General features: G+C 46.7%; 3 protein-coding genes across 3 annotated transcripts in view; 1 reads left to right on the forward strand and 2 right to left on the reverse strand.

The window, feature by feature from the left end:
* Positions 1-376: 376 nt before the first annotated feature.
* Positions 377-6,379, reverse strand: LOC133119394 (uncharacterized). The gene is made up of 11 exons (XM_061229984.1): positions 6,119-6,379; positions 5,965-6,027; positions 5,793-5,869; positions 5,135-5,697; positions 4,290-4,346; positions 4,058-4,157; positions 2,475-2,696; positions 1,784-1,933; positions 1,451-1,568; positions 651-717; positions 377-475 (listed from the first exon to the last, which is right to left on the reverse strand). The coding sequence occupies exons 2-11, from the start codon at positions 6,007-6,009 to the stop codon at positions 417-419; spliced, it is 1,458 nt and encodes a 485-aa protein (XP_061085968.1). The 5' UTR covers positions 6,010-6,027; positions 6,119-6,379; the 3' UTR covers positions 377-416.
* Positions 6,380-7,070: 691 nt separating this feature from the next.
* On the forward strand, positions 7,071-11,671 carry LOC133119114 (vesicle transport protein GOT1B-like). Its single transcript, XM_061229537.1, has 5 exons — positions 7,071-7,209; positions 8,576-8,667; positions 9,210-9,388; positions 9,944-10,025; positions 10,388-11,671. Exons 1-5 carry the CDS (start codon positions 7,185-7,187, stop codon positions 10,424-10,426), a joined length of 417 nt encoding a protein of 138 aa, XP_061085521.1. The 5' UTR covers positions 7,071-7,184; the 3' UTR covers positions 10,427-11,671.
* Positions 11,672-16,843: 5,172 nt separating this feature from the next.
* Positions 16,844-18,979, reverse strand: part of LOC133119223 (proton myo-inositol cotransporter-like) — a 36,037-nt gene continuing 33,901 nt past the window's right edge. The window contains 4 exon segments of the mRNA XM_061229730.1: positions 16,844-17,072; positions 17,674-17,826; positions 18,078-18,196; positions 18,290-18,415. Of these exon segments, the coding sequence (XP_061085714.1) occupies positions 16,846-17,072; positions 17,674-17,826; positions 18,078-18,196; positions 18,290-18,415 (625 nt within the window). The 3' untranslated portion in view covers positions 16,844-16,845.

Genomic DNA, 18,979 nt, shown 5'->3' on the forward strand with positions numbered 1-18,979 from the left:
AGGAACATTTGATGAGTTGGAATGTCTTTAAAGATGGCACACTGAAACAGGTTGAGATAATGGGGATGTAGATATAATGAAAATTATTTCCTGTCAGAACTACATTAGTGGAGTTAATTCCGACCTCCACATGAACTCATTTTAAAAAGATGAGATCTACTGCACACAGAAGTGAAAGAAAAGATTAGAAGAGTTGGAATTAGCATTTAATTGAGCTTACAGTCTTACATCTAAAATAAAATACCAGTCGATATGAGGATGTCAATCAAAGGAAGGATAGTCCAGAAATCCCCGCCCCTGGCCCATCGTCCCCATGGTTACCTGTTGCCTGGCGATAGTGCTCCAGCCAGCCTCCCAGAATGTTCCGAACCGTCCGCTGGAGTCTCCGCAGGTCCTGGTCCGCCCACCCCCTTCTCTCAGGCTCCGCCTCCTCGGGTCTCAGCTCCAGGGTCACGCCCGATGACCTCACTTCCTCCTGACACCCGGGGCAGGACGTTACCATGGGTACCACTCAACTACTGCTGCCATTCAACTCTGTCTATCTCTGTCTTTACACACCTTTCGTACCTTTATTTCTGAGAGTGCATTTTGAACAGGGGAGTGGTCAGAGAAAAGGGGTGTGGCCAGATGAGAGCACAGGACCGTCTCACCGTATTTGTGGGAGGAGCCAGGTTCGGCAGCGATGAGATTGACAGCTGGATCCTCTCCTGGTCCGCTCTGAACCAGAGAGAAGCTGAGGTCACACTCCAAGCCCGCACTGAGATCAGCTCCGTGACCTACACATGCGCACACACACACACACACACACACACACACGCATGCACACACACGCACACAAACGCGCACACACACTCAAATTTAACGTATGAAGTCACCCCTTCACTTAAGATTAAATGGCTTGACTGAATGGTGTGTTTAATGAACAGAAAAACTCAAATGAAGGCAGGAATATTACTGCTTTCAAAACTAAGACATCATATTTTGATACGGGTGGCTGTTTACCAAAGTGATTCAGACCAAGTGCCTGACATGACACCATCAATGTACTCGAGTGGAGTGTACTGTGGATGCAGAGCCTGGCAGTGATGCACCTGATGTGGTTTTATAGGTTATTTTCAAATTCTTTACAATTTAAAATCATTTTTCTTTTTTAAAACACACTCCATAAGTCAAAATAATCATTTAAACAGACACTTAAACTAATGAACAGACAAGACAAGACAAGACAAGACATCAAAAGACATAATGCACCTGATACTACATGATCCTGGCTGTATGTCTGCCACAGAGATAATGGTGCATTGTTTAATGGGCCTGCCATCAGAAATATGAGCTGGTTGCGGTGCCTAGATGCGTCCGGTTGGGCTATGGTGGGTCAGACACCGTGCCCTGGTTCCTGTGTTAGGCTCTCCCGTCTCCACGGTGACGGGGTCCCCCCCCCCCTCCTCACCTCTATCAGGATCGGCTTGTTCGGTCTGCCGTCGGGGGGCCAGGTCCACTCCCGGGCCACTGTACCGCTGGGGTCATAGGTCACACCCCCACGCTGGTCCCACACTGTCACTGAGTCACTGGAGAGAGAGAGAGAGAGAGAGGAGGGAGAGAGGTTTTACAGAGCCCTGTACCTGATTGGATGGGCTACAGCAGGTTTAGAGAGCACGGTGCCTGATTCGATGGGCGACAGCAGGTTTTACAGAGCGCTGTACCTGATTGGATGGGCGATAGCAGGTGTAGAGAGCATGGTACCTGATTGGATGGGCGACAGCAGGTTTAGAGAGCACAGTACCTGATTTGATGGGTGATGGTGGCGTGTCCCAGTGGCGTGAAGGTGGCCAGGACTGAGGCTTTGGGTGCGTCGCTGAACACCATGGTGTAGAAGCCTCCACAGGGCAGGCCTGAGTGACTCTGGCACACTGCCACGTACCCGGACGGGTAGCTGGTAGAGCACCGTCAAGGTCCTCAATTTTCGATTACATTTTTGTTGTAGAGCGCTTTTTACAGAACACACTTTACAGAGTGTGTACAGAAGGGCAAAAGGCTGAACCCCAAAAAGCAAGTACACGAGTTACAAAACGTCCCAATGTGGGAATTAAGGATGCTGTAGAAAGTAAAGACACTACAGGAAGTCAGGATACCACAGGAAGTAAAAACACTACAGGAAGTTAAGACAGCACAGGAAGTAAAGACACTACAGGAAGTAAGAATACCACAGGAAGTAAAGACACTACAGGAAGTAAAGATACTACAGGAAGTTAAGACACGGCAGGAAGTAAAGATACTACAGAAAGTAAAGACACTACAGGAAGTAAAGACACTACAGGAAGTTAAGACACGGCAGGAAGTAAGGATACTACAGGAAGTAAAAACACTACAGGAAGTAAGGATACTACAGGAAGTAAAGACACTAAAGGAAGTAAAGACACTAAAGGAAGTAAAGACACTACAGGAAGTAAAGACACTACAGGAAGTAAGGATACTACAGGAAGCTGGTCCCGTCGGTGATTCTGTAGTGCAGTTTCTGCGGAGCTGGCTCTTCCTGCCGGGGCTCAGTGACTGAAGGGCGGCGGTAAGGCGGGAATGGATAGGCCACGCCCCCGGGCCTCTGCCTGCCCACGCAGTCACTCTCAGCGTCTCCGTAATGGCGGAGGATCAGCGGGTGGGTGAAGCCTCGCTCGGCCAGCTCTGCGTTCTGCTCTTTTCTGCGTTAAAAAGTGCAAGACCAAAACGGATTATAATTTGTATTTAGCTGACGCTTTCATCCAAAGCATCTTACAGTTGATTTGACCAAGCAAGGGCTAATCCCCCGAGAGAAATGCGGGGTTAAGGGCCTTGCTCAAGAGCCCAACAGCTGTGCAGATCTCATCGTGGGGCTTGAACCACCAACCTAGTTTAGCTACTAGACTACAGGCAGCCCCACAGACCAAGATGAGGAATGCCTGTAGGATTATTTATTTTTAATAACCAGTGTGTTTTTTTTACATTACATTACATTACATTAATGGCATTTGGCAGACGTTCTTATCCAGAGCCAAGTGCAAAGTGCATACCCATAACTAGGGATAAGTGCACTGAAAGACCCTAGAGGGAAGTACAACTTCAACTGCTACCTGCACAACAAAGAGAAGGACCAGGGCCTATTTGATCATCAGTTTCATCTTTTTTTTTTCTTTTTTTTAATTTCTTTTTTTTTAACTGATGTGCACCAGACCTGGTTCAAATATGTAATTGTTTTGGATTCAAATACTTTCATACACTTTTCTGAGCTTGTCTGCGTGTGTGCATATAGGACATCCAGTATTAATTTTGACATGGAGCACTCCATGAAATAAACACAGTGGTAATCAATCCTGTTCTCTGGAGACCAACCATCCTGTAGGTTTTCATTTCAACCTTAACAAAGCACACCTCACTCAACAGATAGGGATCTCATTGAGCTGTTCATCAATCGAATCAGGCCGGATGTGCCAAATTAGGTTTGAACTGAAAACCTACGGGACAGAAGATCTCCAGGAACAGGGTCGGTTATCACCAATGTAACACAGCCAGTGTAAACCTAACATATGGCCCACACTCCAATGTAACACAGCCAATGTTACTGTGACACGGAGCACTGGCTACAAGTGTAATGTAACATTACAGATTGGCAGTGAATGTGCAATGGGAGATAAGTGTGAGTTTGGCAGAGAGGGGCAGGTGAGTGCACAGGTGAGTGTGCAGGTGAATGCACAGGTGAGTGTACAGGTGAATGCACAGGTGAGTGCGCAGGTGAGGGCACAGGTGAGTGTGCAGGTGAGTGCACAGGTGAGTGCGCAGGTGAGTGTGCAGGTGAGTGCACAGGTGAGTGTACAGGTGAGTGCACAGGTGAGTGTGCAGGTGAGTGCGCAGGTGAGTGTGCAGGTGAGTGCACAGGTGAGTGTGCAGGTGAGTGCACAGGTGAGTGTACAGGTGAGTGCGCAGGTGAGTGTGCAGGTGAGTGCACAGGTGAGTGTACAGGTGAGTGCACAGGTGAGTGCACAGGTGAGTGCGCAGGTGAGTGCGCAGGTGAGTGTAGTGGTCTCACATGGGAATCAGAGCCTGCTGTAGCCTCTCCACCGCCAATTGGCACACAGCCACCGACCGAGGGTCTGCAAGGGCAAGGTTCTCCGACTGGACCACCCAGCCTGGACACACAGACAGACAGACAAACAGACAGACAGGACATCTGCAGAATCCACAGGCAAAACACTACGGTTATCATTTCGGGTTCTTGTGCGTGTATGAGAGAAATAGAGAGTTTGCCTGTCATATCTCACCTTGCTCCTGGCAGACCTCTGATGAGATGGAAAAGCTTATGGTTGTGGACAAAAGAGCTGGAAATGAAGTTAGGAACAATCAGTACCAGCTTACAGTCCGCTTTAATAACACATTAAGCTGTTTAAAAGGCTGAAGGCCTTGCAAACTATGTGCTCATTGTGTTTTTAAACGCTTGAAGGAGCAGCAGAGTTCAGTGCACTAGCGTTCCCTCTTGGACAGTGGCCTCAAAATCAGAGCCGCATGTACACTGATTTTTAGTCCAGCCTCAGATCTTGATATAATTAGTTCAACTGTAGGTTTGTACATAATATATATGTAGTGAAATGTGTTGTCTAAATAACAACTCTTGCTTATATTCTGTGCTTTTATGCAGTTAAATGCATATTGGTCATTGGAATCAATCAAGGCAGCACTAATCGGTTGAAATGAGAACCTACATAGGCACGGCAATCCAGAGTTTGAGTCCACTGCACTTGAATATCATTTGGATAATCTATACAACACTCAGTTAATGTTACAAAACCATCACGACCGCACCCCCTCCTTCAAGGCAACATGACCCCACCTATGTGCCATCTCAATCAACCACCTGCAACAGATGGTAACCAGAGATGGGCCCCATTTCGTTAAAAGGCCACCTGCACTGACTTAATGGATAATACATGTTTAACATCCACTTCATTACTCTTCTCTGGTTTAAAATGCCCATGGTGGTTGTGTAATTAGTGTCCAATTGGTAAGGTAGCAGTCTCACCGATAATTTTGTTTCTGTATCTCTTTTTCAAGCGGATTTATTAAATTATTAACTGGGAATATGCAGGTGCCGTGCAGAGGATACACTTACATTTATGTCCATTGGTGACAGTTGGTTTATTTCGCAAATTCGTGGGTTCTTGGGAGAACTTTTCTTCAACACCGGGTTTCTTTCTAAACGTTTTCTTTGCATTTATAGTCTTCTCTTGAGCGGGATCGCCCACAGACAACTTATCAGAAGTGACTGAGCCCTTCGATTTGCTAGGTTTTGTGAAGGACTGCACTTGCCGTTTCATAAAATAAACCGCTCCGTCGGTCAGCTGGCGCCAGGTGTAATTCAGCACGTTCTCGAGGCCGTTGGGAAAGAAACCGTCCTCGCGCCCCTGGCACATGCACAGCAGACGCTCCAGTTCCATGAGCAGCTGTGGAGCTTCGAGTCGGTACTCCTCAAAAAGGCTAACCTCTCCACACACCTCCTCCTGAAGGGCAGCGGGTGTAGCCTCGGTATCCCTCTCCTCGTCATTGCTGTTGCCGTGGTCATCCGTCTCAAGCAAAGCATCGCTCCTTCTCCTTCCCTTCCTTTCGCTTCTCCCAGGACTCCCTCCAGAGAGCTCATCGTCCACGGCGGATTCACCGTCAGAACCCGACTTTGTGCTGTTTCATGAGGATAAGGAACCGAAGTGAATTAGTTGTTAATTCATATATCATGTGTGAAATATCAGGATCAGTTAACATTGGAATTTTCTTACCTTTTTTTATTTGACTCCAGTTGTAGATTGATGTGACATAGCTTCATTGACCGTTTACGCCGTTGTTTGCTACATGACTAAACATTCAAAGGTTTGATGTTGGTAAACGATTATTTTTTTAACATGTGAATTAATATGCAGTACAAATATCCCAAGATGAACATTAGCCTACCTGATCAAAAAAAAACATTGGTCCGGGAATAAAAGTTTCTTCCATGTCCAATAACGGTGAATTCTATAAACGGTCAAAAATAAATAAATAATAATAATTACATTAATCTGCGGCTACTTTCTGAAAACTGAAAATGTATCATAATTTCTCTTACCTGGACACAGCACTGTCTTCTGTGAGAAGTGCGGGACACGTTCGTTTGCAAAAGTTCAGTTGCTTGGATACACAGCGCGTCCGATGTAGGCTATATACGCTCATATTGTGCTACGGCTGGTTGCACAGTCAAGAAGAGCGCGCCTCAAAGTATGTTTTCATGAACACGCGTGGGAAACTAAAATGCTTCCATTGAAATCCGTTTTTGGTGTCCAATAGTCTTTCCTGACAACTCCAAGTCCAACCGCGCATTTTACGGATGCGTAGGCTATAACACAAGTGAAAGACAATCGCTACAAACAGCAGGTGTTCAGTGGAGAAAGTGATCACCTGACGCACGGCACAAACAAAGCTAATCGCTGAGCAGGGACGCCATCAGCTGCTGAGAAATGGTATGGCAGAAAATTGCTTGGGGTGTTGTGTGCGAGGTATCCTGCCACTCTTGCGCGTTGTGCGTGTACACTCAGTGAGCACGTTATTGGGTATTTATTTATGAGACGAATTTGTTAGACTTTATTGGTCTTCTGCCGTGGTCAACGTTATAATAAGATTATTTTTTGCTAATACAAATTCGGCGTTTGCCACTGCTTACTACAATTAAAAATGACAGAGCCACTCAATTTTCATTTGAAACAGGATATTCAGAGTTGTAGCCTACCTGTGACAGATGCAGTCCATAAAAAATGTAAATAGCTATGCACGTCTGTAAAAATCAGATAGCAGTTGCAGCAAGCAACTACCACATATTCTTTATCGCAAATCTTACATATAAAGTTAGGCTATCTGACGTAGGTAGGCCTATGTATTGTTTTCTGACCGTTCAATAATCTTTCCCGTTAACTTCAGAGGGGAACAGATGTTTGACAGGTCTCCTGTAACGAACTGAATCAGTTGATCGGAAACGTCATCCAGCGCAAACCCTGCTGTGATTGGATTTCATTCTCGAGACCAATGCCTGCTTGTGTTATTTCGACGTCCTTGCGGAAGACGTGGCGGCTTGAGCGCTGTGCACCGAAAGTGGAATTCTGTGAAGTTTCAATGTAGCTTGCTGTTGATCGGCCGCAAGGATGATTTCTCTTACGGATTCACAGAGTAAGAGCAATTTTATGTGCAAATGATTTGCAGCTTCAGCGTGGACGTGCTAGAACAGCGTAGTGTATTAGATGATATTCAGATGGAAGGCCTGTGACTAGCAATTTGTTGTAGTTAGCTTGGTAGCATGCAGCGGGGTAGCCTTTTCCCAGTTTTGTGCCAGCTGGTTGCCTGTAATCATCGGCTGTTTTTATGTCGTCCTGTTTTTGTTGATTATGAAAATGGATAGGTGGATAGCTAGCTATGTTAGTTTTTAAAATACCAGGTTGTCTAGAGATGAGGGACAGGAATTCCGGGTGGCTATTCTGCTCGGTCGCTTGCTTTGAATGTTGGAAGACATTCTATTCAGTTAGTCGATCGCCCATATTGACCAAATATTATGATGTTGTTTTATTGACAAACATGACTAGATCCGCGAGTTTGTTACTGCAGATATTACTAGCAATATCACTGAACAAGCAGGCTAGCGAACGGGATTCATCCACATCGTCTTGCTTGCTATCTATAGACAGCATAGCCTGCTTTAAATATCAGTGACTGATAACTGTTGTGTTCCATTATTGCAACCAAGCTGCAGTGCAATTATGTCTATCAATCAATCAATATATCTATACTGTTATATCGGTAGCATAATACATTTTACATGCCAGTTTTGAATTAAATCTTAAGGGTGAATGTACAGATCAAGTAGCTAATGTAACTGCTAATGTGCATGGGTTGATCACCAAAACGACTGCGAAAATCATCTTGGGGAATATTGTCTTGAATAGTATAGATTTTAAATCCTTTAAATCCTTTCTAGTGTATAAAGGCAATCGCGTGATTACATAACGATCGCCATGGCTTCCAAGTGAAGTGGTGGCTCTGTGTACAAGTGGTCTAACGACGGGTACAAAAAATTGTGTAACCTACAATAGCGGGAATGTTGGGTTGTCATTTGGGTTGCCTGTGGATATTACATATGAATGGCTAACTATGATATAATTATTCTTATGATGCCATGCTTTCACCAAAACCTCTTACTGTATCTGCGCCTGACTACACTGGCACGAGGTGTAGTTGGACACATGTAGAGATTATGAATGTTTGATTTTTGAAAGGCAGAATGTTTGACATTCATTTTGGGTACAAAAGAAACTGTACGCAGCGTGACTTATGTCCTTAATTTCAGCAAAAAGCACTTGGTCACCTTCCGCAAATAGTGCACAAAACGTATAGGACAGCTTTTTTTCTGTGAAGTTTGCACACTGACTGTGAATGGAGGTTGTGTTTGTTCAAACCTGAGAGTGGAGTGTGCACTCATGCCTAAGAAGAATGGAGATTGTGTGTTAACCCCTGTTAATCGCCGTTTACTTTCGTATCTCAGAAATCGGAATGGGGATAACAGGCTTCGGCGTGTTTTTCCTGTTCTTTGGAATGATCCTGTTCTTTGACAAAGCACTCCTAGCAATAGGAAATGTGAGTATGATCACTTGCTTCCCATTCACTTACTTTCCTGTTTTGTTTTTTTCCCCCCCAGTGCTGACTTTTTCTACAAATTCAGTCATGGAGGGAGAGGTGGAGTCGGGAGTGAAATTTACAATCAGTCGGTTGTCCGATTGGCTTGTCTGACATTTAGAGAGCTCGCGAAAGGTCGCACAGAGCCAACTGCGCCATTTCGAACGGTCAACGCACACAGCGTTGCATATTGTCATTCGTTGTATCACTCTTTATTTTGAAGTTCTCTAGCTTCACTGGCGGTTTTGTCGTCCTGCTATATAAGCCTTCCGACCAGGTCCGGTACGTCCTAATTGGCTAATCATTATATTACGTGTCATTTGGCTGACACTTAGTTGATTAGACTTAGCAGGAGACAATGCAGGGTTAAGGGCCTTGCTCAAGGGCCCAATGGCTGTGCGGCTCTTATTGTGGCTACAGCTGCTAAATGCTTAAATTGCGGATGTGCAGTAATGGCACCTTTCTCTGTCTCCCCGCCCCCCTCTCCGTGCCCCTCGGTGCAGATCCTGTTCGTGGTGGGCCTGTCGTTCGTCATCGGGCTGGAGAGGACCTTCCGGTTCTTCTTCCAGAAGCACAAGCTGAAGGCCACCAGCTTCTTCCTGGGGGGTGTGTTCGTGGTGCTGATCGGCTGGCCCATGGTGGGCATGGTGCTGGAGATTTATGGCTTTTTCCTCTTGTTCAGGTGAGCTGGGGGGCTTCCAGGTGTTTGTTACAATGGGGACCGTCCGGGTTTAAGGCAGGGATGGGCAACTCCACTCCTGGAGGGCCGGTGTGTATGCAGGATTATAGCAGGGATGGGCAACTCCAGTCCTGGAGGGCCGGTGTGTATGCAAGACTAACTCCAGTCCTGGAGGGCCGGTGTGTATGCAAGACTAACTCCAGTCCTGGAGGGCCGGTGTGTATGCAGGATTTTGCTGCAGTTACCCTGCCACAATCAGTGATTAGCCATATGCACCATGACCGATTCACTCATACATTAGACCACAATAAAATGCTACAAGACAAGAACATTTATCAGCTGCTGTTTATATGATGGAATCTGGCTATTAATGATAGATCATGTAAATGATTGGGCTAATTAAATAATTAAGAGCAGAAGTTGGTCTGAAATCCATAAACAGATACAGCCCGCCCTTGCCCATCCCTGGTTTAAGGAGACTCCACTCCTAAGCTTAACACTGATCTGTGTCTCTCTCTCTCCCTCTTTCTCTCCCTCCCTCCTTCCCTCTGTTTTCAGGGGCTTTTTCCCAGTGGTCGTAGGCTTTATCAGGAGGATACCCGTTCTGGGATATCTGCTAAATCTCCCAGGAATCAGTGGGGTAAGTGTGTGCACTAAGAGAGACTCATTTAACCATAGGTACGAATCTCATTCTTGCGTGAATCTGACCACTTATGCACAACGTGTGGATAGAGACTATCCTCTGTCAGTACCTGTTCCACACTGTGTGTTACATCGTTTCTGTGCAACTGACGGACAGCAACTGCTCTAACCTAAACTAACCATAATCCTTGCTGGTCCTCAGAAATATATAAATTCAGGAAAAGTATGAACAGAAGTGTTTTCGTTTGTGGTGTGTTGGGATAGTCGTTTTTTCTTTGTACTGCAATTGATCTTAATCGTTCTCTCTCTCTCTCTCTCTCTCTCTCTCTCTCTCTCTCTCTCTCTCCCCCTCTCCCTCAGATTGTGGATAAAGTCGGAGAGAGCAACAACATGGTATAACAGTGATTATGTGTACATTCTTTTGTTTTGTTTTGAGAAGATGTCTTTATAATATTTATAATGGTTTTCCTGAAACGGCTTCGTCCCCATTCGGTCAGATTAGCTGAGGTCATACTGTGTCAGAGCTTCATTTGGACCCTTTTTCCGGAACTTTCTCCGGAAAAGAACGGAGCTTTCGCTTGCTCTTGTAGTCTTTCAGTTTTTCGTGAGCACCCGTTTCCTCGATGAGGAAAGAGCAGAGTGCCTCGTTGCCATGGGACACTACATGTTTTTGCTAAAACGCAAAAGGCCCGGGTGCATGTCCTGCCAGGCTCTTAGCTCTATCGCTCTCTCACACACACACACACTCTCACACTCTCACACACACACACACTCACACACACTCTCTCACTCACACACAGTCTCTCACTCACACACACTCTCTCACTCACACACACACACACACACACACACTCACACACACTGTCTCACACACACACACACACACACACACACACACACACTCTCAGTCTCACACACAAACACACACTCTCAGTCTCACACACAAACACACACTCTCAGTCTCACACACACTCACACACACACACACACACGCACACACTCTGTCTCGCACACACACACACACACACACACTCACACACACACACTCACACACACACACACACACACACTCTCAGTCTCACAAACACACACACACACACTCAGTCTCTCACACACACACACACACACACACACACACACACACACACACACACACGCTCGCTCGCTCGCTGACACGCTCCGGCGGAGGGTATGACGCTGGAAGAAGACCGACCCTCCGGACCGCGGGACTAAACCGCCGAGTCGCCGTGCCGACCCCGGACCCCGGACCCCGGACCCCGCTCGCTGGCGTCCCCGCTCTCCGCGTGGAGACGCCTTTTTATTTACGTACGGAAACCAGACCGCTCTCTCCACTCCACCTGCTGTACATGGGCCCCCTCCCCCCCCCACACCCCCCCATTAACGCTGGACCCTGAACAGGCACTCCACCTCCTGGGCTGAAACGCAGAGAGGGGGGGGTGACTTCCTGCTTTTATAAAATAATGTGATGCTTCTGTCTGTGTGAAAATACAATAGAAGCGCTAAGAGGTCATGAAAAGAATACTGTCTCGCATAGTTTGTTACTGTGTACGTTTTTTGTAAATACGCACTTGAAATTTAAGTGTAACCCGTTTTTTCCAAGACAATCTCAATAAACGCTTCTGGTCTCAGACGTAAAGGCTTGTGTGTCGGTCGTTTTATTCTGGTCTCAGTCTGCGTTGGAAACTTAAGATTCACGGAGGAACGCGACCCCAGTAATCAAGTGTCCGTTAGGCGGCGTTCACGAAGCAAACCCGCGAACCCTCTTAGTCGGATGATCCTGATTAGCCGCCATTCGTCAGTAATTATGATTCCCCAATGATTCATAGCTCCCGTTCGGGACTCCACTGTTTTTCCCAGCTGAATGGTTTCACCTGGTTAATGAATCATTATAAAGAATCTCTTAATGAAGCTTATTGATTCAGTCCCAGAAGCCACGTGCTCCATTAAGCGCTTTCAGGATCCGCACTGAAAGATTCACTGAGCGGGATCCTGTAAGAGTCACCTGAATCCGCTTTACTGAATTGCTGCATTTCATTGCTCAGTGAAACACAATATGCAGTTAAAGGCAAAATAATTACCTTGATGTACCTTTCAATCTCACATTTGGCTGACTGACTTTTATTTTCCTTTGTAATATTTAAAATGTTTTGTTAAACATGGAGATAAGACTATTATGTTTGCAAGAAAATGTTCCACAATATTAAAAATCAAACATCAGATCCTAGTGCTGCAGCGTCAATGCATGTATTCAGTTTGTATATAATGTATATGTGTGTGCATCGGTCATGTTTGTTTTTTAGGTTTTTTTTTTTTTAACCTGTTGCTGTAAAGAAAGCCAGGTGAGCTGACCTGTGACTGGGGGTTCGGGGGAGGGGGGGCGGTTCGGACACACACACACACACACACACACACACACACACACGCGCCCATGTTAACTTCCTCCTGGAAGGGGGTCCTGTGTGGGGCGGTGGTGTGGCTGCTGCAGTTCCCGAATCCTGACAGAAAATCAGTTTAAAATCAAAATCGGGTTTGTCGTGAGGTACTAAAAACTGCCACCAGGGGGCAGTGTTGCTCAGCCTGAGTTATTTGGTCCTAAACAATGCTAATGTTGATACATTCAGTACTTAGCATTTCTGACATCTATACTTAAAATTCAGTCCAACGTGCAACAAAACAATTAAATTCTGCAAGATAACTGGTGTTTATTTTGTACATTTACATTTTCAAGTGATCAAATATCATTATAGGTAGTTGTATATAAAGATAAATTCTAGTAAAACATACATAGCAACAAGAATCAAATGTACTATACAGCACTGATATTTTTATATATTTTTTTTTCTCACTAATTTGTCATAAACTGTACAGACACTTTATATTTTGCAATTACAATAGTTTCACATAGGAAAATTGCACCTGCCCACCATAAATCAACATGTTTCCTTCCGGCCGTTAAAGAAAAGGCTATATAATACTGCAGGTTGCCATGTTCTGAGAATCCTCCCTTTGTCATGTGCATTATAAAATCACCGTACACATACTCATGGGACACGACGTTTCAGACCGAAGGCTTATAACATTGCTGCATGTTATTTCAGTAAAATCCCTCTCTTTAAATCTGGTCTCTTAATATTTAGAAATTATATAAGAGATATAAATACAACGCATTTCCAGGATTCTCATTTGCACACTGGGTCAAATACTGAACTGATACTAGGAGGAACTTCTCATAAACTGGCAACCTATGCCTCAACATCTTTTAGGGTGCTCTTCGTGAATATGACAGCGTTCCCAACTTTGCACTCAGCAAAGCGTATATTCATCTTTACATTAACATTTCATGTGGAATGTTTTGTTTCATAGCTCGACGTCTTCTACACAAAACACAAAAACCCTTGTCCTTAAAATTGATCTAAAATATTAATAAGTTAAGACATTTTACGCAACATCCCCCCAAACCTACTAGAGGCCAAACATATCTCAACCGACACAATTGGTGAGAAACGACTACATTGTAAACTGGCAACCCACTACCTAAATATCTTTCCTGAACAGTTTCAGATAGGTAAGACGCGTTTAATAAAGACGGCGTCCCGCTATACCCCAAGGCTACATTCATTTCCACCTGAATTATACATCAAATTTCATGGTCGAGAGCTTTGTAATTCCCTGCTTTTTTTGACAGTAGATTATACAAAGTCTTCCGACAGTGCGATACCCCACTTATTAACTGTGCAGAAGATAATGGCGAGAACATAATTTCATCAGTCAGGCCGGTGAAATGGGAAGGTTATCTACTCATTTGGCAGTTTCCATTATTCCTCTTCACCATGGATACGGTAACGTGTCAGTTCGACTCGTCTGGTCATGTTGCTACAGCATTTCTTCGATGTCAGCCCGACCTCATAGACTAAATTCCTCCCCATGGGTCAACTGGCACAATGTTCCGACAGACACAGACTACAATCTCATCTCGTCTACCATCCAGTGCGCTAAAAACGGTTTCAAAGCGTGGTATTTCTTAAACATTTAGCTTGTGCTTTGAGTGCCACTGTAGAAATGTCTATTTCATGTGTACAGCAGGCTCGACAGGAATAGAGACAAAATAAATACATTTCCAAAATGCTAAAATGCGTAGGCTTTGTTATGGGAAGAAATGTATCAGTACCAGTGTTTCAAATGCCACAATTGTGCATGTGCAATATATTCATTTGAAAGCACGGTCAACGGCCTGTTATTATTTTTTTAACGAAATAAGCTGTGTACAAAAATATGTTCGGCATATTTGTTTATGTCATGGTCCCGAATATTAATATGTATCCACTTGCAAGGTAAACAACTCTGTTTAGCTGTAGCAATATATATTTACCAAGAACCTACAGTGCAGTCCATAAGTATTTGGACAGAGGGACAATTTCTGTGCTTTTGGCTCTGCACTTAATAATGTTCCAAACTGTTTTCTAAGCCTATTGATTGGCCTATTTTCTTATTTCTCAGCCTCATAATGGCTTCCTTGACTGTCATTGGCCAATCTCTGGTCCTCGTGTTGAAAATGCCAATGCCACACTCCAAAGGCAATCAAAAGCCTAGAATCAAGACTAGATACCGAAACCTTTCTTACACCTGACTAATCTGAAACTGAGCTGAGTTTCTGTCCAATTAAGTTTGGTCCCCTAAAATGGGAGGACTATGTATAAAAAGGAGGTAATTCCACAATGGATCACTCAATATCGATGCAAATACCCTCAAATTAAAGGTGAGCGTCTGCACTTTAAACCACATATTCACGGTTTCCAAATTTCAAATCGCTCCCAATTTGCTGCAGTGCAGAGCCAAAAGAACAGAAATCGTACCGCTGTCCAAATACTTACGGACTGCACCGTGCGGCGTGGCCGGCAGCCATTATTCTTCTTCAGACTGAACGTTGTTTTGGAAATTTGATCTCAGGGATATGAGTAATTGGGGGCTGTGATATGAGACGGTGGATATTCATGTTCAATCGTACCTTAATTGTCACAGATGGAGCCCTGAATTTGATCAAGGCTCTCTCCCTGGCTTGTTTTGTCATTCTCTCTCCACTCTTCCCTCCGTTTCTCTCTCTCTCTCTAGTCCCTCGTTCCTCTCTGCCGTGGACCCGGCTTAATCTAACGTGGCAGGAGGAGGCCCGGTGCGTCTCTTTCAGCAAGAGGCATTCTGTGATAGCGGGGGCCTCCCAGGAGACGCGCGTGGGAGCCTGGCTTTGGCGCAAAGCTTCATCTGTGACTCGGTGAGCCTGATTCATTAGCCGCGAGCCCGCCGCCGCACGTTTCCCACAATGCAATGCACCGAGACGTTCCCTCAAATCGCCCAAGGCACTTTCCTCCCCTCGCTGACGCCTGGAAGGCAGCAGGTTCAGCTCAGCCAACCGCAGATGACGTGTACAATACTTCACTGCAGGCAGGTTTCATCGAATCTATCTGTATCGCTGTTAGCTGAGGGCGCTAGTTTGCTAAGCTGTCGCTATTAGGTTTCCTAGTTCTCAAAGCCAGCCGCCTTCCAGGCCTCACTGAGGGAGGGGCAGTACCTGGGGTGGGGGAGTCTGATTGGAGGACACCTGAAGCTCCGGGACCTTGGGTCGACGGCAGGGTGGGAAACGGCTAACAGAGGTGTGAAATGAAGCCGATGTTCCTCTTTGAGATGCGACAAAGCTCAAGGGCTGAAATTCAGAGGGAAAAGACCAAGGGGAGACGCCACAGCTATACGTCACGATCGATACGGATATTTTCAAACGAGTCGCACCGTTCTGACGTCACATCCGAAAGCACAAACATGTTACATGGTAACACACAGTACTTTTATCTGCTATTAATGAATTAATAATCCTCTTGACTGGTCAAGTTCATTATTCATAAAATGCGAAACCATACAGGTTATAGGTCGTGTGCTATGCTATCCCTTACTGCTACATTCCGCGTGGAGGCAGTCGATCGGCCAGCAGGGGGCGCTGCCGTTGTGCTCTTTAGCATGGCGCTGAACCTGAACCGCTCCAATAAATATCCGGCTGTACAAGCGAAAAAGATAATGAATGATTATCGACCGAACCAGGCACTTCGGCCTGGCGTAGACGTCGTGGGGATAGGGTCCTCTCAAAAACGCTGCTACGGTGTGTGAGAGACAGACGCTGTGAGAATGTTTGAGTTCCCTTAGAAAGGGCGTTCCAGTAGCTACGCGCCACGTAACTACGTAACTCCAACTCCCAACATCCCAACTAACTGGAACCCTGAAAGGTAAGTGATGTGTGACTACACTCCCCAGATAGGCCTTGGGGCTGAGGGAGAGAGAGTGTGAGAGAGAGAGAGGGAGAGTGAGAGAGAAAGAGAGAGAGAGGCTGTGAGGGAGGGAGGGAGAGAGAGAGAGAGGGAGAGAGAAAGAGAGAGAGAGGCTGTGAGGGAGGGAGGGAGAGAGAGAGAGAGGCTGTGAGGGAGGGAGTGAGGGAGTGAGAGAGGGAGAGAGTGAGAGAGAGGCTGTGAGGGAGGGAGGGAGGGAGAGAGAGAGAGTGTGAGAGAGAGAGAGGCTGTGAGGGGAGGGAGGGAGGGAGAGAGAGAGAGTGTGAGAGAGAGAGAGAGGCTGTGAGGGAGGGAGGGAGAGAGAGAGAGTGAGAGAGAGATGCTGTGAGGGGGGAGGGAGGGAGGGAGAGAGAGAGAGAGGCTGTGGGGGGGGGAGGGAGGGAGGGAGAGAGAGAGAGAGAGGCTGTGAGGGAGGGAGGGAGAGAGAGTGAGAGAGAGAGAGGCTGTGAGGGAGGGAGGGGGTCCGGGCGGCTACTCCACGTCGGAGGCGTCGTTGTCGGACAGGTGGTAGTTTGACCCCTTGACCCGGATGTACTCCACCTGCCGGCCCTCGTCCGAGTCGGACGCACCGCAGGTGCAGAGCCCTCCCTCGAACAGCCCCTCCATCTCCTCCAGACGACGGCTCTTGGTCTCGGGGAGGCAGCCGAACACGAACACGGACCCCAGCAGTGCCAGGCCCGAGTACAGGAAGAAGGCCCCTGTGCGGGGAGAGAGCGGGAGCCAACGTCAGGGGCTCACAGACTACCCCTCGCCCATAAAACACCGTCACGCCCAGTGAGCAGACTGAGACTGAGTGGGGGCCCCGGGCCGTACTAGATCCTGCAAAAAACCTAAAAGTAAGTCCATCCAAGCAAGTATTTTAGTCTTACATTAAAATATTTATGACTTTTTTTTTTTTTTGCAAAGAATATTGCCAATGAAGTAATGTTGTCTCAGCCACTGTCTCGGCTCAAGATTTGTCAACAGTAACTTGTAAAATAAGCTAATATTTAGACTAAAACACTGAAGACACTTTTTTGTAGTGTGGGGACCCTTAGTGGGGGCGGTATTCAACCCTGTGGGAGTGGAGAGAGGGGCGTACAGCAGTATTAGACCCAGTGAGGTATGAGAGGTGTGTGTGTGAGGGTGTGAGAGGTGTGTGTGTGTGTGTGTGTGAGGTGTGTGAGGTGGTGTGTGAGGTGTGTGTGAGGTGTGTGAGGTGTGTGTGTGTGTGTGAGGTGGTGTGTGAGGTGTGTGAGGTGTGTGTGAGGTGTGTGAGGTGGTGTGTGAGGTGTGTGAGGTGGTGTGAGGCGGGCGTACCGTAGTAGGACAGCAGCTGTGCTATGTGGAGGAAGGAGAGGGACACCAGCACGTTGAAGGTCCAGTTCACCCCGGCTGAGCAAGCGTTCCCCGTGCTCCGGGCCCACAGGGGGTAGATCTCCGAATTCACCGTCCAGGGCATGGGGCCCAGTCCTGGGGAACCACACAACCCACGGGCCAGTCAGAGTCACACACAATCAGAGTCAAATCTGACTCGCATCAGAGTCACATCAGAGTCACAGCCGAGTCAATAGCCGAGTCAAATCAGAGTCAAATCAGAGTCAAATCAGAGTCAAATCAGAGTCAAATCAGAGTCACATCACAGATTCTAAATCAGATCAGAATCCAATCAACATTAGATCATTAAAATGGAGAGAGACTGGCGGAGGCCCGGGGGCTCGTACCCGGGGCGAAGGAGGCCAGGTAGAGCACCAGGCCCAGCAGCACCACCCAGGAGTACGAGGTGGGGCAGTAGTTGTAGGCCCAGAACGTCCCGTCTGCCATCTGGCTGCGGTTGGAGCACCTGTCAGGACCCGAAACGCAGATCTGGGTTAGATATGTACTTTCAAATATTTACTAATATTTTTGTCATTTTTATTTAGTGCCTCCCACTCACCTGCCCCAGGCAGCCTCCCCGGTGAACGCCTGATTGGCCGGCTGGCAGGAAGTGTCGAACACGGCGGTGCTGTTCTCACGGTAACAGAAGCCGCAGGCAGGGTCCAGCATGCAGGGCTCACATGACCTGCCACAGGGGGAGGAGTCACGGCACGGTCAGGATAGCAAGGAGGCCGGGGCCATATCAGAGTCTGACACGCCCACCTCGGAGGTATACACTCCAAGCCACAGATCCAACTGTTCAAATACACACAGACACGCACACACACACACACACACACACACATTCAGGCACAGGCACGCACACACACACACACACACACACACACACACAGGCACACACAGACACACACAAACACACATATACAAGCATACACACATGCATACACACACACACACATTCAGGCACATGCACACACACACACACACACACATACACACATACACACACACACACATACACACAGGCACACGCACACACACACACACACACACACACACATACACACACACAAGGATAGTTGGATCTTGAGCCCCAGAATTCAATAAGCCTGTTCTACAATTACGGAAATGTACAGACTGTCCAATCAAGCACTCTCACAGGGAAGCCATTAAAAATTAGAACAGTGCTACTGGTGTGTGTGTGTGTGTGTGTGTGTGAGTGTCTACGAGTGTTGTGACTCAGCCCTCA

This window comes from Conger conger, chromosome 19, assembly GCF_963514075.1.
Source record: "Conger conger chromosome 19, fConCon1.1, whole genome shotgun sequence".
Lineage (NCBI taxonomy): Eukaryota > Metazoa > Chordata > Actinopteri > Anguilliformes > Congridae > Conger > Conger conger.